At 39.1% G+C, this 18,633-nt stretch overlaps 1 protein-coding gene across 46 annotated transcripts in view; it reads right to left on the bottom strand.

Annotated features, from left to right (window-relative positions):
• KIDINS220 (kinase D interacting substrate 220) overlaps positions 1-18,633 on the bottom strand; it is a 117,680-nt gene that overhangs the window by 4,948 nt on the left and 94,099 nt on the right. For 28 of the 46 annotated variants that reach the window (XM_065527448.1, XM_074012393.1, XM_074012390.1 and 25 more), the window contains 4 exons: positions 10,669-10,800; positions 8,483-8,581; positions 7,289-7,525; positions 2,738-5,814 (listed from right to left, as the gene is read on the bottom strand). In XM_065527448.1, the coding sequence (XP_065383520.1) occupies positions 4,552-5,814; positions 7,289-7,525; positions 8,483-8,581; positions 10,669-10,800 (1,731 nt within the window). In that variant the 3' untranslated portion in view covers positions 2,738-4,551. Of the gene's footprint in view, positions 1-669; positions 727-2,737; positions 5,815-7,288; positions 7,526-8,482; positions 8,582-10,668; positions 10,801-18,633 lie in introns of those variants that run through there. The other 18 variants (XM_045369842.3, XM_045369843.3, XM_074012404.1 and 15 more) reach the window with 1 other exon arrangement.

Genomic DNA, 18,633 nt, shown 5'->3' with positions numbered 1-18,633 from the left:
GTACTGGGAATTCAGATCTGCCCATCCTACAGCTACTCAGGCCCCACTCAAAAAGGGCTTCTGAATTCCACAAAGTCCTTGTCATGAAACATTCCACCCACAGGACGTGAGCGTGGCACACACCAGACTCTGAGGCCAGTGTAAGCCAAGGCTGTGATTGGCTAATCATTTTACTTAAAAGGTTTTGACCAGGTAGGTGACAATATTTAATTTCTAGCAACCACTTTAGAGGTTTCTTACTTAACGCTATTTGTTAAAGTGGTGAGAATATAAATTCTCTAATTGGCAAGAACTTTTTTAACAGCTGGCTTACAATTACAGCCATGCATCACCTGACGACAGGGATACATTCTGAGAAACGTGCTGGTGCACGATTTTGTCGTGGGAACATCACAGAGCACACTTAAACAGACCTAGATGGTGGCACCTACAACACACCTAGGCTGTGTGCCAAGGCCAGCTCTTAGCTACACGCCTGTACAGCATGGTACCCAATACTGCAGGCAACTGTCACCATGCTATCTGCATGTCTAAACATAGAAAAGGGACAGTAAAAATACAGTATTAGAATCTTATGGGCCCACTATACATGTGGTCCCTTGTTGGCCAAAACATCCTAACGTGGCATATGACTGTAGCTGACTTTGAAAACTAATTTTTTTTACCTACCTTAGTTTAATCTGGATCCTCTGAAGAGCTATCTATCTCAAGGCCAGCATTTTCTTCCTAGGCATGAAAGGGTTTAAAATTATGTAAGATTGTAAATTCTCTATTTAATCAGTCTCAACCAGGGATTCTCAACCTTTGTGATAAGCCATTAAAAAACTATCCAGTGCTGGCTGTTGCCTGTATGTTTCTATTTTTCAATTCAGTTGCATAATTATGGCCTATGCTTAGAATTCTGAGATAGGGAAGGATAGGGAGTACCACAGTCTGGAAATTCAAAACGCAATAGTCTCAGAGAGCCCACCTGGGTCTGCTCATGCTGCCCCTGCAAGAGAACAGTATCCCCACTGGTTTCTTCCCTTCTGCCCAGTGTCGGCGTGCGTCTGGAAGAGAAGGTGGGAATAAAGGAGCCTCGATGCTCAGTCTGGAGTGCTGGCCAAAGAAGCTAACTTACGGCACCTTCCCTTTTACCCATGGATTCCCTCAAGTCACTCGCCCATGAAGGGGCACAGTGCGTTCTAGTGCTTTTCCTGGCAGATAGGTTGATTTTACTCAGGAGTTAGCCAGGAATTCAGAGATTCCTGGATTTTTAAACTATGGGATACTTCTAAATAGGCTGAGAATTCCGGGTGTAACTAAAAATCACCTTTTAAATTTAGTATTTTACCCGTAAGATCTACTTTCATTCAAAAAATATCTTCTAATGGTTAGTATTTGTAAGCAAAAAAAAAGGATAATTACAAATATATTTTACTGCAGCACTCAACATGCAAATGGTCTAAAGAGGTCTCGAGATTAGCATTTTCGCAAGTAAGTTTCATTTAAAATTAGTTGGCTAGGCAATCAAAATTATTCTGACCACTATATAAACCTATGTAAGTAAAATAAAACACTTACACATATTAAAGGAAACACATAAAAGGGAAAAAAAATTTCCTTTTCATATTGAAAATGTTATTATGAATGCTTAAATTTCCCAGTGTTGGAGAGCTGATCCCTAAATACCCAGCACTGTGGAAGTTATTTCAACTGAAAGAGATCAACAGCTTCTTTTTATCTCCAGTCTTCTCCTGCAGAAAGCCTGTACTCACAGACAGCACTCCATAAGGCCACAGTGAATATATCTGGCTTATTATTTGCTACATTATCAGAACTGTCTGTGGCTTACACTGAAGGCAAAATGGTATATAAAACACAAGACTCGGCTGGGCATGGTGGCTCATGCCTATAATCCCAGGCCTTTGGGAGGCCGAGGAGGGAGGATTGCTTGTATCCAGGAGCTCAAGACCAACCTGGGCAACATAGCAAGGCTGCATCTCCTCAAAAAATGGAAGATCAGCCAGGTGTGGTGGTGCGTGCCTATAGTCCCAGCTACGCAGGAGGCTGAGCTGGGAGACAGCTTAGGCCCAGGAGGTCGAGGCTGCAGTGAGCCATGATGGCACCACTACACTCAGCCTAGATGACAGAGAGCCTGCCTCAAACAAACAAACAAAACCACACAAAAAAACCCCCACAGGACTCTAAATGACATAGAATATAAGGGAAAGATTAGAGCACCAATTTCTTTTTCTATCATTTTTCACCTAATTTAAAGTAGAGTTTTGCATAAATGAGAATCAGACTGAGCTATGAACAGATACACACACATAGACACACAGGTTCAAGGGAGACGGTGTATGACTCAGTAACTCATCTGGTTTGTCAATTTTGGGATCAGTATGAAAAAGCAAACTTTTTCAGGAAGTTCATGGAATAAACTGATATCCTCCAGGATCTGGATAACCTACCTCTTCTATCTACAGGAACGCACTGCACAGCGCTGCTGGGCACTAGCATGCTGTGGGCATGAACGCTTCATAAAGCACCACTGAGGCACTGGGACTTACAAGTCACATTCCCTTACAAAGACTAGTTGGGAGCAGTTCAGAACACTTCTGCCAACTGCATGACTGTACATGAACCTGAAAGTCTTTAACAAACTTCAGACATGTGACAAAACAAACACACAAACTACTTTTATTTTTAATCAAAATGTGAATCATCATAGTGAATAAAAATTCATGAGTCAGAATAGCATGCAATTTTTTATTGTTTTCTAAATCTATTTATACACTTAATATGCTAGTATTAATTTCACAAACAGTATAAAGAATGTATCCAATGATATTACGCGGCAACTACTCACCTGAAAAAGAAAACATTGTCTCTGAAATAATTCCTAAGTATACAACTTTGCAAACTAATAAGCACTATAAATATTAAAATGTTAAGACTTCAGTGTATAATGTCAACAACATCCTGCCTTTTTAAAATTGCTTAACACGTTTGTTAAAGATCATGCAAAATAAACACTGTATTAAAATGCTAGATTACACTCAAACATCACGGCAATGAAACACAAAAGAGCAACTATTTAGCACAATGACTGGCCAAGTAAATAACTTAATCAGCATATTAATAAAAATCCACTGAGTGATAAACATTGAAAATGTAACACGGAATCTAGATAATCGTGCATCTGCGATCTCACCATCTACTGTCCTAACTGTGACGTGGGGTAAACCGCCAGAATTCATTCTACATAAATGAGCTATGTTAAAACGATAACATTTCATTGCATGATGACAGGGCACATTTCTAGTCCACACAGTACTTCAATGTGATCATTCTCTTAACTCCACTAATAATTAATGGAAAGTACAGTTTTACAGTCACACCACATATATATATATATGTGTGTATATATATATATATAATTTTATCCTTGCTTTGTTACATGTTTTTAGACTCTTTTTTAAAAAGTATTTCCTTTCTTATGATCCTCCCCCAGAATTAACATGCTGACTTAGGAACAGACGAAGTAGATAAAGTCTATCCTAGAATAGAGAGCAATGATTTAGTTTTACCTAATTAAATATTTCCTTGTCATTTATCAATTGTCACTGACCTTTCTGATGTAATTATTTCCTCATTCACTCATCTATAAATATTTATTAGTGCCTATTATTACCCATGTTTCCCTGATTTTCCAGATAAAGAATTCATGTTTTTTTTTTCTTCTCATTGCTAAGCTCACTTAGAAAAGTTGGGCACCATTTAAAAGAGTTGGAGAACGGACCAGGGTGGCTTCTTGGGCACAGCTGGATGGTGCTGGAAGCCAGGCCTGGGATTTGGAGAGAAGAGTCTCCAACAGATAAACCCATGGAGGTCACCAGCCCTCCCAGCATCTACTCTCCTAACCGCTCAGGACAGCCCCGTTACACTACTGCCAGCCCTGGTGACTCGCTTTCTCAGCAATTTTTAAAGCCCTCTTCATTATGTACTTGCTACTTAAACTTCAGAACCTCTGTGATAAACAATGCCCGTGTCACCCAGAAGGCTGGATCTCAGTTTCCTGACCTCTCCCTGTAGTGTCATAGGCTGTGCACTCATCTAGACGAGACCCTAAGAGCAGGGTTTGCTTCTGCTTCATCTAAAGCCACATCTTCCCTCAAATGTGTGGGCACCAAATGTTCTGCAAAAAGGGTCTCTAGCTTTTTACTTTTCTTTTTGGCAAATTAAGCCCTTTAAAATACTTCTGGTCTATCTTTATACCCAGATCTCACCTCATCTCAAAAAGTTTTATGGGGTAATGCGCCAATGAAAGGTACAGTGGTATTAGTGAGTTCTGAAGCTTCTAATTACAAAGACAATAGAGGCTGGCTGATGAGTCATGCTTCTCGCGCTCCCTCTGTCACACTGCGGATGTCTCTTCTACCTCGGCCTCATCATCTGTTACTGATCTGTCAGCGAAATGTAGAAAGGTGATGGGCGTGGATGGAGTCAAAATCCAGGACAATTCTGTCATAAGGGTACAGTAATACTCTTCTCCTTTGCTTGTTTTTCTCAAAGAATGCTTTCTCTTTCTTCTCCAAAGCCTGTGCTCTCAGAAGAGGCTGCTGCATGGAGCTCCGAAGGATCTTTGGAGAGCCTTGTGTAACTTGAACGTTGGCTTCGCTTATGTGTCATGCCTTTTAGATTCTCATTCTGAATAGTGGTTGGGTTGGGACTGGAACTAGGCCTCAAAATGACTTGAGAAGTCTCCCTAATTCCCTCCATCTCATCAAAATTTTGATTGGCTCTATTGGCTGGAGCACTGTTGTTGTTCAGAGTCACAGTGCTGGGCGTTCGGTTCAGGTTGTAGGCTTTCTGGCACGCAGGCCAGTTTTCTTCAGGGCTGCTGGCTATCAGGCTGCATTCGGAAGGGCTTTTCTTGTCTTCTGAACAAATGGACATCCGAGCTATAATTGGATCTTGCAGGCCACTCAAGCTATGTGGGATTCCTCGCTTTCCGCTGTGACTGTCATCTTCCAGCTCTATGAGATTTGCCTTTTCAAGCTGGGAGTCATCCGCCACTTCATTGTGCAGAGAGTGATTGGGAGAACTCTCATTGGACCTCACTCCTGAATCCGATGAATCCTTTTTGTCAAGGAGGGCATCCGATAAATACTCTTTGGCTTTAATGAAGGTTCTAATCGGCTCAGCACTGTGTTCCGGAGACTTTGGCACTCTCTCTACTTTCCCTTCGGCTTTTCTGTCTTTGTCATCTTTGAGCAGTGGTGTGTTATCTGATTCTTCTGTGCCAGATTCATCCTCGTCACTTGGGAGTTTCTGATAGCGCAGCCCACCTCCCTTAAGCTTCAAATCTGTCTGGAAGAGGCTTGACCTTTCAGAAGATTTCTTGCCTGGGAGAAGCTTACTGCCTGACTGATCTGATTTTTCATCTTCTTCAGTGATAGGATCCAGGGGGGAGGCATCATTGGTGGAAACCCCTGATGATGAATAATCGATAACATCTCCCCTCTTCATTAAAAAGGACTTCCTCCCATCATCGGGCTTTGGTTCACTATCCTTCCCCTTTTCTTGTTCTAGGTTTGAATGAATAGAGCCCCCTGATGAACTCTGACCCATGTAATATGTGCTATGTGGAGATGATCTGCCACTAATGGTTGTAGACCCTGGGCCCCCTTCTAACTGGGACATCTGAGCAATGTATTCTCTATAGGCATCTCTATACTCGGCCTGCACCTTATCAGTAAGCTTTGAAATTTCAATACTGGAATCCTGGGAATTGAGACTCGAAAGACTTGGGGTTCTGCGAGTTTGTGACTGTGAAGACAGAAAAAAAATAATTTAAAAATTCAAATAAGAAAAAAAAGGCATAAACATCAGCTTAGGAAATATATATGTACACTAACCATTTAAAAAGTCATCAAAATATCAAATTCTTTTAAAAGAATTCTACATAACACAGTTTAGCAAAAGCTGTGACCTTATAAATAATGCTGTTATTAGAAAGCTTTCTATAAATTTTAATAAAATCAATTTATTGTTAATATTTAAAAGTATAATTAAACATTGTATTAACCAATAATCTTAGCACTTGTTTCTGGTTTTCATTTTATTTTTAGGAGACAGGATCTTGCTGTGTTGCCCAGGCTACATTCAAACTACTGGACTCAAGCGATCCTCCCGCCTCAGCCTCCTGAGCAGCTGGGACTATGGGCATGTGCCACATGCTTGGCCACAGCACTTGTTTTTATAACTTCAAACATTTAGCTTTCATTTAAGGCCAAAGTCAACTTCATTGATAAAATACAAAATGCAATGAGGCCAATAGTTGGGCCTTAGTAAACAGAAAAATAAAATAGTTTTACAAGTTTATTTCCAATATGAAGTTTTAGAATTAGAAATTGCTTCAGATCCCAGAATAGCTAAGAAACAAGGAGCAAAAAGTACAGATGAGGAAAAAGAAGAGGGAAACGGAAGGAGAAGAATCAAGAAAGTTTAAGAAGGGTCAAGAGCAAAAGCTAAAACAAAAAAGAAGCAGCAAAGTGAATTTGCTGGGGACCTTCTCAAGGAAATAGGACATTTTCTTCCTTCCCCAGGGCACTGCTCCTCCTCAGTGCTGCTCTGCCTTGCCCTGCCCACTCGGTGTTCCTCGCTGCCTCCCACTGTGCCTCCTCCCGTTGTTCTCTGTGCTCTGCTCTGCTTTTCCTGCCGCGCTCTCCTCACTCCCCCTACTCCTCCTGCATCTCTCACTCTGCTCTGTCCCTGCCCCACCCCTCACCTGGCCTCCCTCTTCTAAGAATCTCCAAAGGAAGAATGCGCCTACATCTAATGCCAGATGAGAAGAAACCAATATCCAGGAAGGGTGTGCAGGCGGCCTGGAAAACCAAAGGATGGTGCTCAAAGGGACACTACGTGGCCAGTGTTCCAATGAAGATGTACTTTAACCAACAGTTACTGAATGCAACAGGAAAATCGCCTGGGAAAGGCTGAATTTGCTAACCACCCTAGCTCAAGTAACCCGGTCCCTACTGACTCTGCATGCTGTGACCCTGATGGAAATCTCAGCTCTCATCAATGTCTACATGAGCTACTTTTTTCTTTGTTTTCACTGACTGCCCCTCTCCAGATGGATGCAGCTCCTTGAGTACAGGAAGCCCTCCATCTTGTCTCTTGTCCACTTAGGTATTTAGTAAGCATTTTCTGAATGACTGTTTCAATGCCCACATCATCTCAGTGAACTGAACGGTGCCCTTATTCTTCAATAATACGAAAAATGCCATTCAATAAATACCTGCCAACTTAGATTACTGTGACGAGGGGCACCTTCGTCCAGGCCAAGCGTGTTCAGCTCTTCGAAGCTGAAGTTGAGTGTGTAGGGCGTCTGGCTGGAGAGCTCGGTGTGAGGCAGCTCATTGTGGGAAGTGCGGCGAGCAGGTTCACCGTGTGGGGCTGGGCCACTGCTGCTCTCACTGAGGAAACGTGGGTCTTCAGGGACCACCTGGCTTTCTGCGTTTCTCATTTCTAGTACCTTAACAGAAGAAAAATGTAAATATTTACACTAACAAATCATATTTTGGAAGCTTTAGAAATAGTTTAGAAAAATAAAGCTACTGCAACAGCAATGAGAAAGCATACTTCTGGTAAGTGAATTTCTAGTGAATATGTTTTACACATCAGCTTATCTTTCATGTTAATTAATAATAAAGGAAGCAATGGTAGAAACCACCATACATATACTACACTGCAATTTGTCCATTAAATTATTACTCCTGTTTAAAACTTAAGACAAAGCAAAATGCAGCTGGCATGTGTCAAAACCAGAGGGGGCCAGGAGTAGAGCAGTAGATCCAGATTTTATTCAGAACTATGGCAACAGGGAAAAGCAGTCTCACTACAGAAGGGAGTTCAATTCAGAATAAGCGCGAATGAGTGGGGATCTACCACCAAGGGGCAGGGTGGGCACCGTGGATGGAACATTACCAAAGGGAGGCAGCAAGAGTGGGGGACTCTGGGGTACGCCGATGGCCAGGGTGAGCAGACATCACCTGCGGCGGGGAGGTGGTGAGGCATTTGATCAAGTACCGAGGGTGATCACACATGTAAACTGACTTAACAGGATTCTTGCTAAACCTGGGCAATGCAAGCCCTTTATAAGGACAAATGCTGAAGGTCAAGGCCTCAAAGGCTTTGAGGAGCCTGATGAGAGTTAGGGCAGGTGAAACCATGAAGAACTGGCAGGCGGACTCTTCCCCAAATCACTGAGTGAAATGCCCAAAAAGGCAAAGGCTGCCAAGTGCTGCTGTGTGTATTTTCCACAACACACAACTGCATATAAGTGTAAGATACAGTTTTTAAATTTAAAAAAAATATGAAAAAAATACCAGTTTAGGCCAGTACTTATTGATACTGGTTTTCTACAATGTTATAATTTTGAATGTTATAATAAAATAATGTTGTAAATATCACAATGTTATAAATATCTTACTGTGCTTCTGAAAAGGTGCCAGTCTCCAAAATTCATATTCATCTCTTTCTTCAGTTCATCAATGTTACACTGAGCTAACACACGGCCATTTATGTTTGCCTGAGTAAAAATTAAAACAATTATGGGTATATAAAGACAGAATATGAAATATTCTGAATTACTAGTGATTGCAAAGTATGCTTATATTTAGTTTTAAGAAACTCTTTAGAGACCAGAAAGGCTGACCATCCCATATAATAATACAATAAACAAGCTAAATTTGAACAACATAAGCCACTCCATATTTTCCCAAATGTCTTAGGCATTTGCTGGAACCAATCGAAGGCTAACCCTCCTAACTATTTCCAAAACTACCTATGCTGTCATGAGCAACAACAAAACTGTTAGTTTTTGTTTTCTAATCTTAGAAAATATGAACATGAACACAAGCTGCTGGGAGGGGACAAAGACATCTGTCCTCATAAGTGTGTTGGTCACTAATAAAGTTCTAAACGAAGTAGGCCTGGTGAACTTGTTTATCCGTTATATTAGATACAGATATGAAGAATGCCCACCCACTAATTTCCCAGTCTATTAAATTTACAAGGCCCAGCGCGGTGGCTCATGCATGTAATCCCAGAACTTTGGGAGGCTGAGGTGGGTGGAACACCTAAAGTCAGGAGTTTGAGACCAGGCTGGCCAACATGGTGAAATTCCATCTCTATTAAAACTACAAAAATTAGCTGGGAGTGGTGGCACATGCCTGTAGTCCCAGCTGCTTGGGAGGCTGAGGGAGGAGGACCGCTTGAACCCGGGAGGCGGAGGTTGCAGTGAGCCATGACCACACCACTGCACTCCAGCCTGGGTGACATGGCAGAACTCCATCCCAAAGAAAAAAAAAATCATGAAAAAGGAAGTTATCACTTTTGGTTCCCTGTAATTCTAGTTTCCCCTAAATGAAACAACAGCATTTTCTTTATTAATAATAGGTAGCTTACTGCTTTTATAAAATGTAAAACCTGACTTTATTAACTGGGGCAAACTGATGAAATAGCTATGTTTATAATCAGTAGAATGTTCAGTTTCCAAGTTAATCCTGAAGAAAACAGTATACACAGCAAGTCTGTGACAGAGGTCCTGCTGCACCAATGCCACGAAGCCCTCAGCACGGAGGCCAGCGGCTCTGAGGGGCTTCAGAAAGCCAGGGCCTGGGAGCAAAGAGCTGAGTGGGGAGAAAACCACTCCCTCGACGGGAACAAAATCATCACAAAGGACTCATGTGGGAGACCCTGCTCTTTCCTGACACCAACCAGCTGCCTGGAGGAGAAAGTGGGGCTTGTCCATGGAAAAGCTGGTGTTTGACTCATGCAAACAGGGACCAGCACGAGCCAGCTCTGTAAGGAAACTGACATTATCTGAAACCTTTCTAAAAGTGGCTGAGTAAAATGGTGTCTACATATGCTCATAATTCTTTTAAAAACTTCTCTCAGATGTCATTCTTTCAAGTATATAAATATTAGAGGCTGGTTATTAATGTTCTACTTTATTACATGGTACTCTGATATAAAAAGTACACCTTAGTGAAATATCTACTATAATGACTTCGTTAAAACCTTCCCCAAATCTCAGGCATCTCTATCCAACTTCCTGATAGCTGCTAGAATTGCAATAGGATCTTAGAAGAAAAAAAAAATTATGCAAATGCATTAACCTTGCAAATCCAAACCTATGAGGTTTCATCAAATGTGACATGATCCTAAGTCCTACATGACATGAAAATGAGAATTTGGAGAAAATGAGGCAAGTGTGGCTTACTTTGATAATGACTAAATCACACTAACAAATATTACAATTAGAAAAAAATTTAGCACAAAAGGTTTTCTGTTCCCCACTGGAAAGATGAGTTCTGCTTATCCCAATGGGAATCCCTCGGAGCTCTGTATTTCTCATCAAGGCATTCTTTACTTGAATTAGGTTATTTAAAAAAGAACATGGTGAGACAGCTACTTTATTTTATCCATTTATAAAATAAGAGAAAACAGGGCAATTTTAGAATACAAACTAGTAAGAACTATGTTTTCCATTTAGAGCTTTCTCATTTTAACAGGGAATGCATGTGTGGGAAGCTGTAGGTAAACTGTACATGACCCACAGAGTCCTGTCTTCCACTCCCAGCGCTGTCTCTGGTCCGTGTGTGGCTGCCTCACCTTTTTGATCGTGGCACAATACTGAGGCAGCATACTCTGGTCCAGCCCTTCTATTTGTTTCAGCTTCTCACATACTGCATCCACATTCAGTGAATTCAGTAATATCACTGGGCCTGGGGCTGCGCCTGACCCCTAGAGAAGTCAAGGACAAATACAGGTATGAATAAGCATTTAATGCCATCTATAATGAGGTCATGTGACAGAGAAAAACTCATTAAGTTATACCATGAAGTAAGGTAAAAACAACAAATGTGTTTAGCATGGTAAGGAAATACCATTAGGGAATAGATTTAGTTACTGTTATAACCTAATGAGTAGCTTTCATTACAGCTGATACAGCCTGGTCAAAACCAGTTTTCCTAAGAAAACAGAACATTTCATGAGCAAAGCCTAGGCCAACTTCTCAAATGTTTACTGCCTAACCTTAAGAGAGAAGGGTGCTGTGCTTAATAAGAGGAAGAAGAGAAGTTAAAAAAAAACACACATCCAAAAAGACAGAAAACTACTGATGCCAATATTATATGAATACAAAAAATAAACCTACAAAATAATTTAAAAGTACCTATACTAGACAATTAAGCAACTGTGAGTGTTTCTACAGACTACCTCAATAGTTACAAGAGCTGAAGTTTTCAGATCTTGATCATATTGTATCCAAGGGATCTAAAACTTCCTTTAGCATCTGTTAAATTATCATGTAAATATAAAACAACAGTATTAATTCTTAACACACGTGAAAGTAAATACCATCTATTAAAATTTGTTCTCATTTAAAAAGAAAGTCAAAATAATAAATAAGTCTAGTATTTATTTAGAAGTAGAACATTTTCGGAATGTGGACGCTAACAAACCATCTGCCCGTGGTCAATGATAAATGCATCTTGTGCCCACTGTGGTTTAGAGGGTGCATCAGCCTGGTCAAAGTTAGGACTTCAAAGTCACAGAACAAATAGTTAGTGGTAAACTTGAACCAGAACTCTAAATTATCAGGTCTTATAACTTCCTATTTTCCTTTTTCCAACTTCTTTCACTTAACAATGTTTTCAAGGTCCACCATGTCGTAACATGCCAGTCCTTCATTTCTTCTTATTGCTGAGTCATATTTATCTTTCCTATCTTTCAAATGCTTTTATTCCTCAAACAGTCTCCTTGCTCTGGATACAGTTACACTTGTTTACATTTTTTGTTTTCAAAAAAATCACAAAAAATAGTCTAATCGCCAAAATAACTAATGATCTTACTGGATTATGCCTCACAGATAAAATAAATATCCATGAGTCCATACTAATATGACTAAATAATTGAAAAAAGTGAATTAATTAGGAAGCAGAGACAGCTTTTCTTTGCAGAATTCCAATTAATAAATGTAGAAGAGAAAAACAGAAAATGACCATTAGGCAAACACAGTAACAGTGCGTGTACACATGATCCACAGATGGAAGCGAAAATTAATGGGCAAAAGTATAAGCAGAAACAGGATATCTGCAGAGTTTCAAAGTATCTCCTCCAAGATATTTACTAGTTATAGAAGGAACAATAAAACTTTACAGTGCTGAAACCTGGCAGATGCCACCTTGACCAAGTGACCAAGGTTAGCATCAGTGGTGGGAAGGCTTATGGACATTATGAACCTTCGACTCTGATGCACTGGGAAGGGCATAGCATCACTCCTGCAGTTTTCTAGCAATATACAGTCCCCTTCTAATCACGAGGAAACATCAGACACCCAAATTGAGGGACGTTCCACAAAATAATTAGCCAGTATTCCTTAAAAGTGTTAATTAAGGTCATGAAAGATAAGGAAAGATCAAGAAACTGTCACAGATTAAAACAGACTACGGAGAAATAAAATGCAACTTAATTGAATCCTGGACCAGAAAAATGACATTTGTGGAAAAGTTACTGAAATTCATATAAAGTCTGTAGTTTAGTTAATAGTATTAGACCAATTTTAATTTTTGCTTTTGATTATTATACTACAGTTATGAAAGATGTTTACGTTGACAGAATAGTATTTGTTTGCATCTTTTCTTTAGGGTTAAAATTATTTTACAGTAAAAACTTTATTTCAAAAATCCCCAAATTTCTCTACTTCTGATTGTGCTAAAAACGACAAGTATAATAGACATGGATCAAACTAACTGTCAGCTTTGGAGGGAAAATTGTAAAATAATGAAGAGAATTTTATGTCCATGGAGAAGCTGAGAATTCAGCAACAGAGACACATCAATAAAGATACTGCCCTCTTCCTTTAAAGCAAAAAGCTCTACCCGATGTTACTTTCACAATCTTTTTACAACTTTTACAATTTATCAGTTACTTTAAAGCATATTTTATCCTTCATTGGGGATTATGTAGAATATATATGTTACCTCTGAATTACTTTTAAAAGCTTTATAAGAAAAGAAAGACACATGGACATTAAGATATTCGTAATTCCATCAAAACTATAGTCTGACTCTTATAATAAGTTGGGCTTTATACAAGAGCTAAATTATCAATTAATGTGTTATAATATGCTTCTTTGAATAAAGAAGAAATGGTAATTACCTACTAGACCTTTTCTAAAATAATCACAAATAAGAAAATTATTTTGAAACCACAAGAATCTTACAACCAATAATTTTGGGGTAGAAATCTCATAAAAGGGAGGAGAAAGAGTGCAAAAATGATAAGGAAAGGGCAAAAAGCATATTCAATAATTCAGTAGGCAAATTCTTACTAGAAACTAAGCGTATTACTTTGAGAATACACAGACTAGTTCAGATGATAATATTTTAATGTTTATCATGCATTCTTACTTGCAATTATCTGTTATAAGTCAAGAATAGACCATTTTAGCATATTGATTTTAACATCAGAATTTGTTGAAAAAATTTTCTAATTCAGAAAGCCGAATGCAGAAGATATTAGTGTGTTTAAACTGTTAAAAATAAACTTCAGAATTTACACAGATCAGAATTTCTCCAGGTAAAAGTAAAGCTATCAAAACACTGAAATGACCTTGAGGTAACTATATCATTGTGTATTCTAAGTAGATTAAAACTACACTCTGAAACATGATCATCTTTGGTAAATGTATTAAATAAGCACAGAATTGATTAGTCAGAAATGAGTGCCATGCAATGGCTGGAAGCAAGTAATAAAGAGAAGGCACCTTAACAAGCACAGATTTATAGACAGCCCAGCATGAAGTCGCCAATGATTGCCTCTAGTAGTCTAATAAGAAAAGTAAGATTTCACTGAGAGTTTCTGTACCTGTCTCTGTTTGTTAAACCCAGAGTCACATGGCTTTAAGGAAGGAATAAAACAGAGTGAAGGACAAGAGCATAAAGTAATGCATCCGATGCACATCTATAAATGTCTAATACACACAGGCAGAGCTTGGTCATTCCTCCTATTTCCCCTTCACTCTGAACAGACCACGGACAGCAGCACACAGCAAGGAGCACACGTGCATGCATACACACCCCCACCTACAGTAGCTGCATTCCACTCACGTGTGCTTGGTCATCTTACAATTACACTCTTAAAAAATTATATTTTTTTGTATTGGAAGAATAAATCATGAGTCATACATTTAATAAGAAAATGAGGTACATCAAATTGGCTATGAAAGTCAATATTCCTACTATATGCAAGTTTAACATTAACTTAAAAATACTGAATAAGAAGGTTTAGTTACTTAGACTATCGCATGATCATAAAATATCTAGCCACACTATAGGTCATGTTCAGAAATACACTTTCAAATTTGAGTTTTGCTTCTTTGGGTATGTGACACACAATAGATGCGCTAAATATCATTTCATAAGAATGGCCCCAAGAGCTTCTAGCTCGAGAAACAGACAACCCTTGCAAACTGTGATGAACATAACCATTTCAGTGAGGTGGATTTTTAAAAACTCTAATCCAAAGCAAATAATCACTGCTGGCAATTATTCTTCTGTACTTAGACTGATAAATATTCTTAAAATGCTTAAAATGATCTAGAGATGACTGGCAATTTGTACCAAAGTTAATTTACAACACTCTTTTAGCACATTAAACGGCAGGGTTTTGCTAGCCTAACATCCGATGTCTTTCTTTTAACATATTCAGTATCTGGAGCACTTCGTGGAAACCCTGTTTTCTAGTTTACACTATTGACCTTATTATAAATAGGTTTTTAAAAAGTTGTCTGTAGAGATTTGCAAAAATACCAAAATAGGAGTGCTAAGGAAATTACAGTTTACTACAAGACATCCAAAACACAAAAGAAAGCACAAAATTATTAACCTGGTTGGAAAACGTAACTTACTCTTCAAGCTACTTAAGAAATGGTTGGAAAATGTAACTTACTCTTCAAGCTACTTAAGAAATACTAGGTCAAAGTTGGCTGATTAGGCATAACACTACATTTTAAGAGCAATCTTTTAAAAAACACAAGTACTGGCAGGGTATGGTGGCTCACACCTGGAATCCCAACACTTTAGGAGGCCACGGTGGTGGATGCCTTGAGGTCAGGCAATCAAGACCAGCCTAGCCAACATGGTTAAACCCTGTTTCTACTAAAAGTACAAAAATTAGCTGGGCTAATTTTTCATTGTGTGGTGGCGCATGCCTGGGTCCCAGCTACTCGGGACGCTGAGGCAGGAGAATCACTTCAGTCCAGGAGGCAGAGGTTGCAGTGAGCTGAGATTGTGTCCAGCCTGAGTGACAGAATGAGACTCTGTCTCAAAAAAACAAACCAAAATGGAAAAAAGCAAAATAAAAACACAAGTACTAAACTACTGCAATGAACATAATTTTGTTATTTTTAAACTTTTAACTGTACTCTAGGATTTCATAACTTTACTGTAATATTATTTCTGTGAAAATATCCCAATCAATTTAGCTGAAAATTGTTTAGGAAAAAAAGTTCTCTTGAGTTGAAGTCCGGTACAAAGACTTTCAAGTGGGAAGTGAAGACAATTTTTCACTATACTTTAATAAAAGGCAAAAATGGGCAAATACTTTTCCAAATTCAAACAGAATAGTACAAATTCACTTCTAAGACACTTTTAAAAGTGTGAATGGTGTTAAAGCTGGTTGAGGCTACTGTGCAAAGTCACTGAGAGCTGATAGGGAGCACCTGTCCTGAGCCTGAAGCCTAAACACAATCTGAAATGCCTTTGGCTCCCCACCTATGGCACCTTTAACTTTCTTGTCCACGTCTTCTCCTGAACAATGAGAGACAGCTTGAACTTCTAAATCAGTGGCAAAAATAAAAATTCTCTACAGGTGAGCCCCGCTTTTTTTTTTTTGAGACAAGATCTGCTCTGTCACCAGGCTGAGGGTGCAGTGGTGTGATCTTGGCACTAAACTGATCCTCTCACCTCAGCCTCTCAAGCAGGGGGACTACAGGTGTGCACTACCATGCCCTGCCCGGCTAATTTTTTTTTTTTTTTAAAGTAACGGTCTTGCTATGTTGTCCAGGCTGGTCTTGAACTTTCGGGCTCAAGTCATCCTCCTTCCTCAGCCTTCCAAAGTGCAGGATTGCTGCAGGAGCCACCACATGGGGACTGCGCAGGGATTGCTGCAGGAATCCTCCCATGGGGACTTGTTTTCACTTTTTACTTGGTCACTCCACTGACTGGATCCTGTTTGATGAAAACCAAGACTTTCAGTTTTAATATCTTCATTCAATAGTTTTCATCAACATCTAAAGGTAAAGGTAACAGCACACTGGAGATCATGATACTGTGTTAACACTGCCTTTGCAGTTCTGAAATTCTTTATGATTAAACTTTGTGCTAATTATTGTCATGCTTTCTCAACAGGGTATAAAAGTCATCTAAATAAAGCTGTCCAAAGGTAACCAGTAAACCCTGTGGCTGAGGAGGTCAAGAAAGAATGACTTCATAGAACTGATAATTCCTTTGGTGGCCTTCAGGTCCACACTCTGTGAGGGAGGATTTTCATCAGTTTTGTTCACTGCTGTATCCCATGAGAACAGCGCCTCTTACACTCAATAAATATTTGTTGAATTGATCACACAAGCATCTGTGGTACTCATTGTAAAATAATTCAGGGAAAGATGAAAGAATGAAGAAATGCTTTATTGCTCCTTTGAACATGCGCTTTTCAATGAAACAGTTACCACCAGGAGCAGCATACCTTAAATTAAGCCAGACCACAGAGCTTTTAGAGCAACTCTTTGAGATGACAGAATAACATGCCACTGAGGAGACCTGGCCGGACACAGGCCCTCAATACTGGGTCCTTCGCTTCGGCAGGGTCACAGAATGGTGTGAATGTTGCCATTTCCTAGTGGGAACTGGACTCAAAGAAGGTAAAGGCACCAATGAAAATATCCCTGGAAAGCTTTCAAAATTGTAAAGTGTATGAAGTATTCAAATAACCTAGAAATTCTCTTAAATTCTAAGAAAACAAACCGATTAACACCTTTAGGCCTAAGAAGCATCAACAGATTAAAAAGTCTGTGTGAATCTAAATTGATTGGAGTATTTGTACACCACTCCCATGACTGAGACAAAGATGATTTAACCAAAAACAGTCTGAGTTCTGCATCTTTAAAGCTCCATGGATTCTGGCCTTTGGGCAGTAGTAGCAGTAGTAGTAATAATAATAATAATAATAATAATAATAATAATAAAGTACTTGAAGTATGCTAAGGCTGACTAATCCTTAAATCAGACCTATGAGGCAGGTCTGCTTTTCCTGGTGAGAAAGCTGAGAATCAGAGGTGTGAAGTAATGTGTCCAAGGCAAAGAGCTCATCCTCAGGGTCTGTTTACCTCAAAAGACCAAATACCTGACTAAGTCATGCTCAGGACGAACGGGGCGGAGCCACCAGCATGGTGGTGAGCGCCACGGTCTCCTGCATTCTAGTTCCAAATCTGGCACCCCTTCCTGTGTCCCTCAAGTTAAGTCTCACACATTCCATCTGTGCCATGTGGAGACTAGCACTCCTGGGGGACCCTCAAGAGGGAAGGCAAGTGTAATGTGGGTGCCAGGATTCTGCGTTTATTGGTTTTATAAACTGGAGTTTTGATTAAGAGTTCATTTCTAACAGCTTCTATGCTTTGGAAGTTTGAAAAACACTGTTCCTTTCTAGCCCTAATATTCGGGGGAGCATGTCTTGCATATAGTACTAATTTTTTAACCTGGTTTCATAAGATTTGGCATATATTTTTGCTCTATTATACAATTATTTTTTAAAAGCTAGTATGGAGGCTTATAGATATATCCAAATGTTTCACAGAAGTGAGGATTTATATTATTAATATATTTATATTAACATATTTTATATTAATATATTAATATATTTCTTATATAGTATATAATATAAATATGTTATATATTAATATAAATATTTTATTATATATATTATTTATATTATATTTTATTTATATAAATCTTCACTTCTGTGGAACACTTGGATATATCTATAATTTATCTGAGAAGTCCCTGCCTGGACTTCACAAGGTATATAAGCACTACAATGTTCCTTAATGTGAGAAAACTCAATTATTTTTATAAGGATCTAATTTATAAAGGTGATTCAGATGTTCCTCATGGCAAATATATATATATATATATACACACACACACACACACACACATATATATATACAGGGATCACCTCTATTTTGAAAAGACCATAGCTGGTTAACCCCTCATGGTCTGGCTTTCTTAACACATTACCCTGTGACATGACAATTTGTCCAAAGACGTTTGTGTAGCTCTTGACTTTTCTACAAGCTTTGTACAGGGACAGCTGACTGAGCAGAGATGGGACCAACGGGAAGTCCCATTGTCCAGAAACAGTTTTCTGCTACAGGGCTTGATGGGCTACATACTCTTCTATTAGGTACTCTCTGTTGGTCCAACTACGAAGTTCTGGCAATGTTCCCATGTACTGATTCTTTGCCTTTCCACCACAGCTTTCAATCTGACATTGAACTAAGTGACTACTTACTTT

This window comes from Macaca fascicularis, chromosome 13 (assembly GCF_037993035.2).
Source record: "Macaca fascicularis isolate 582-1 chromosome 13, T2T-MFA8v1.1".
NCBI lineage: Eukaryota > Metazoa > Chordata > Mammalia > Primates > Cercopithecidae > Macaca > Macaca fascicularis.
The sequence above is the reverse complement of the archived record's forward strand: the minus strand, read 5'-3'. Positions and strand labels throughout refer to the sequence as shown.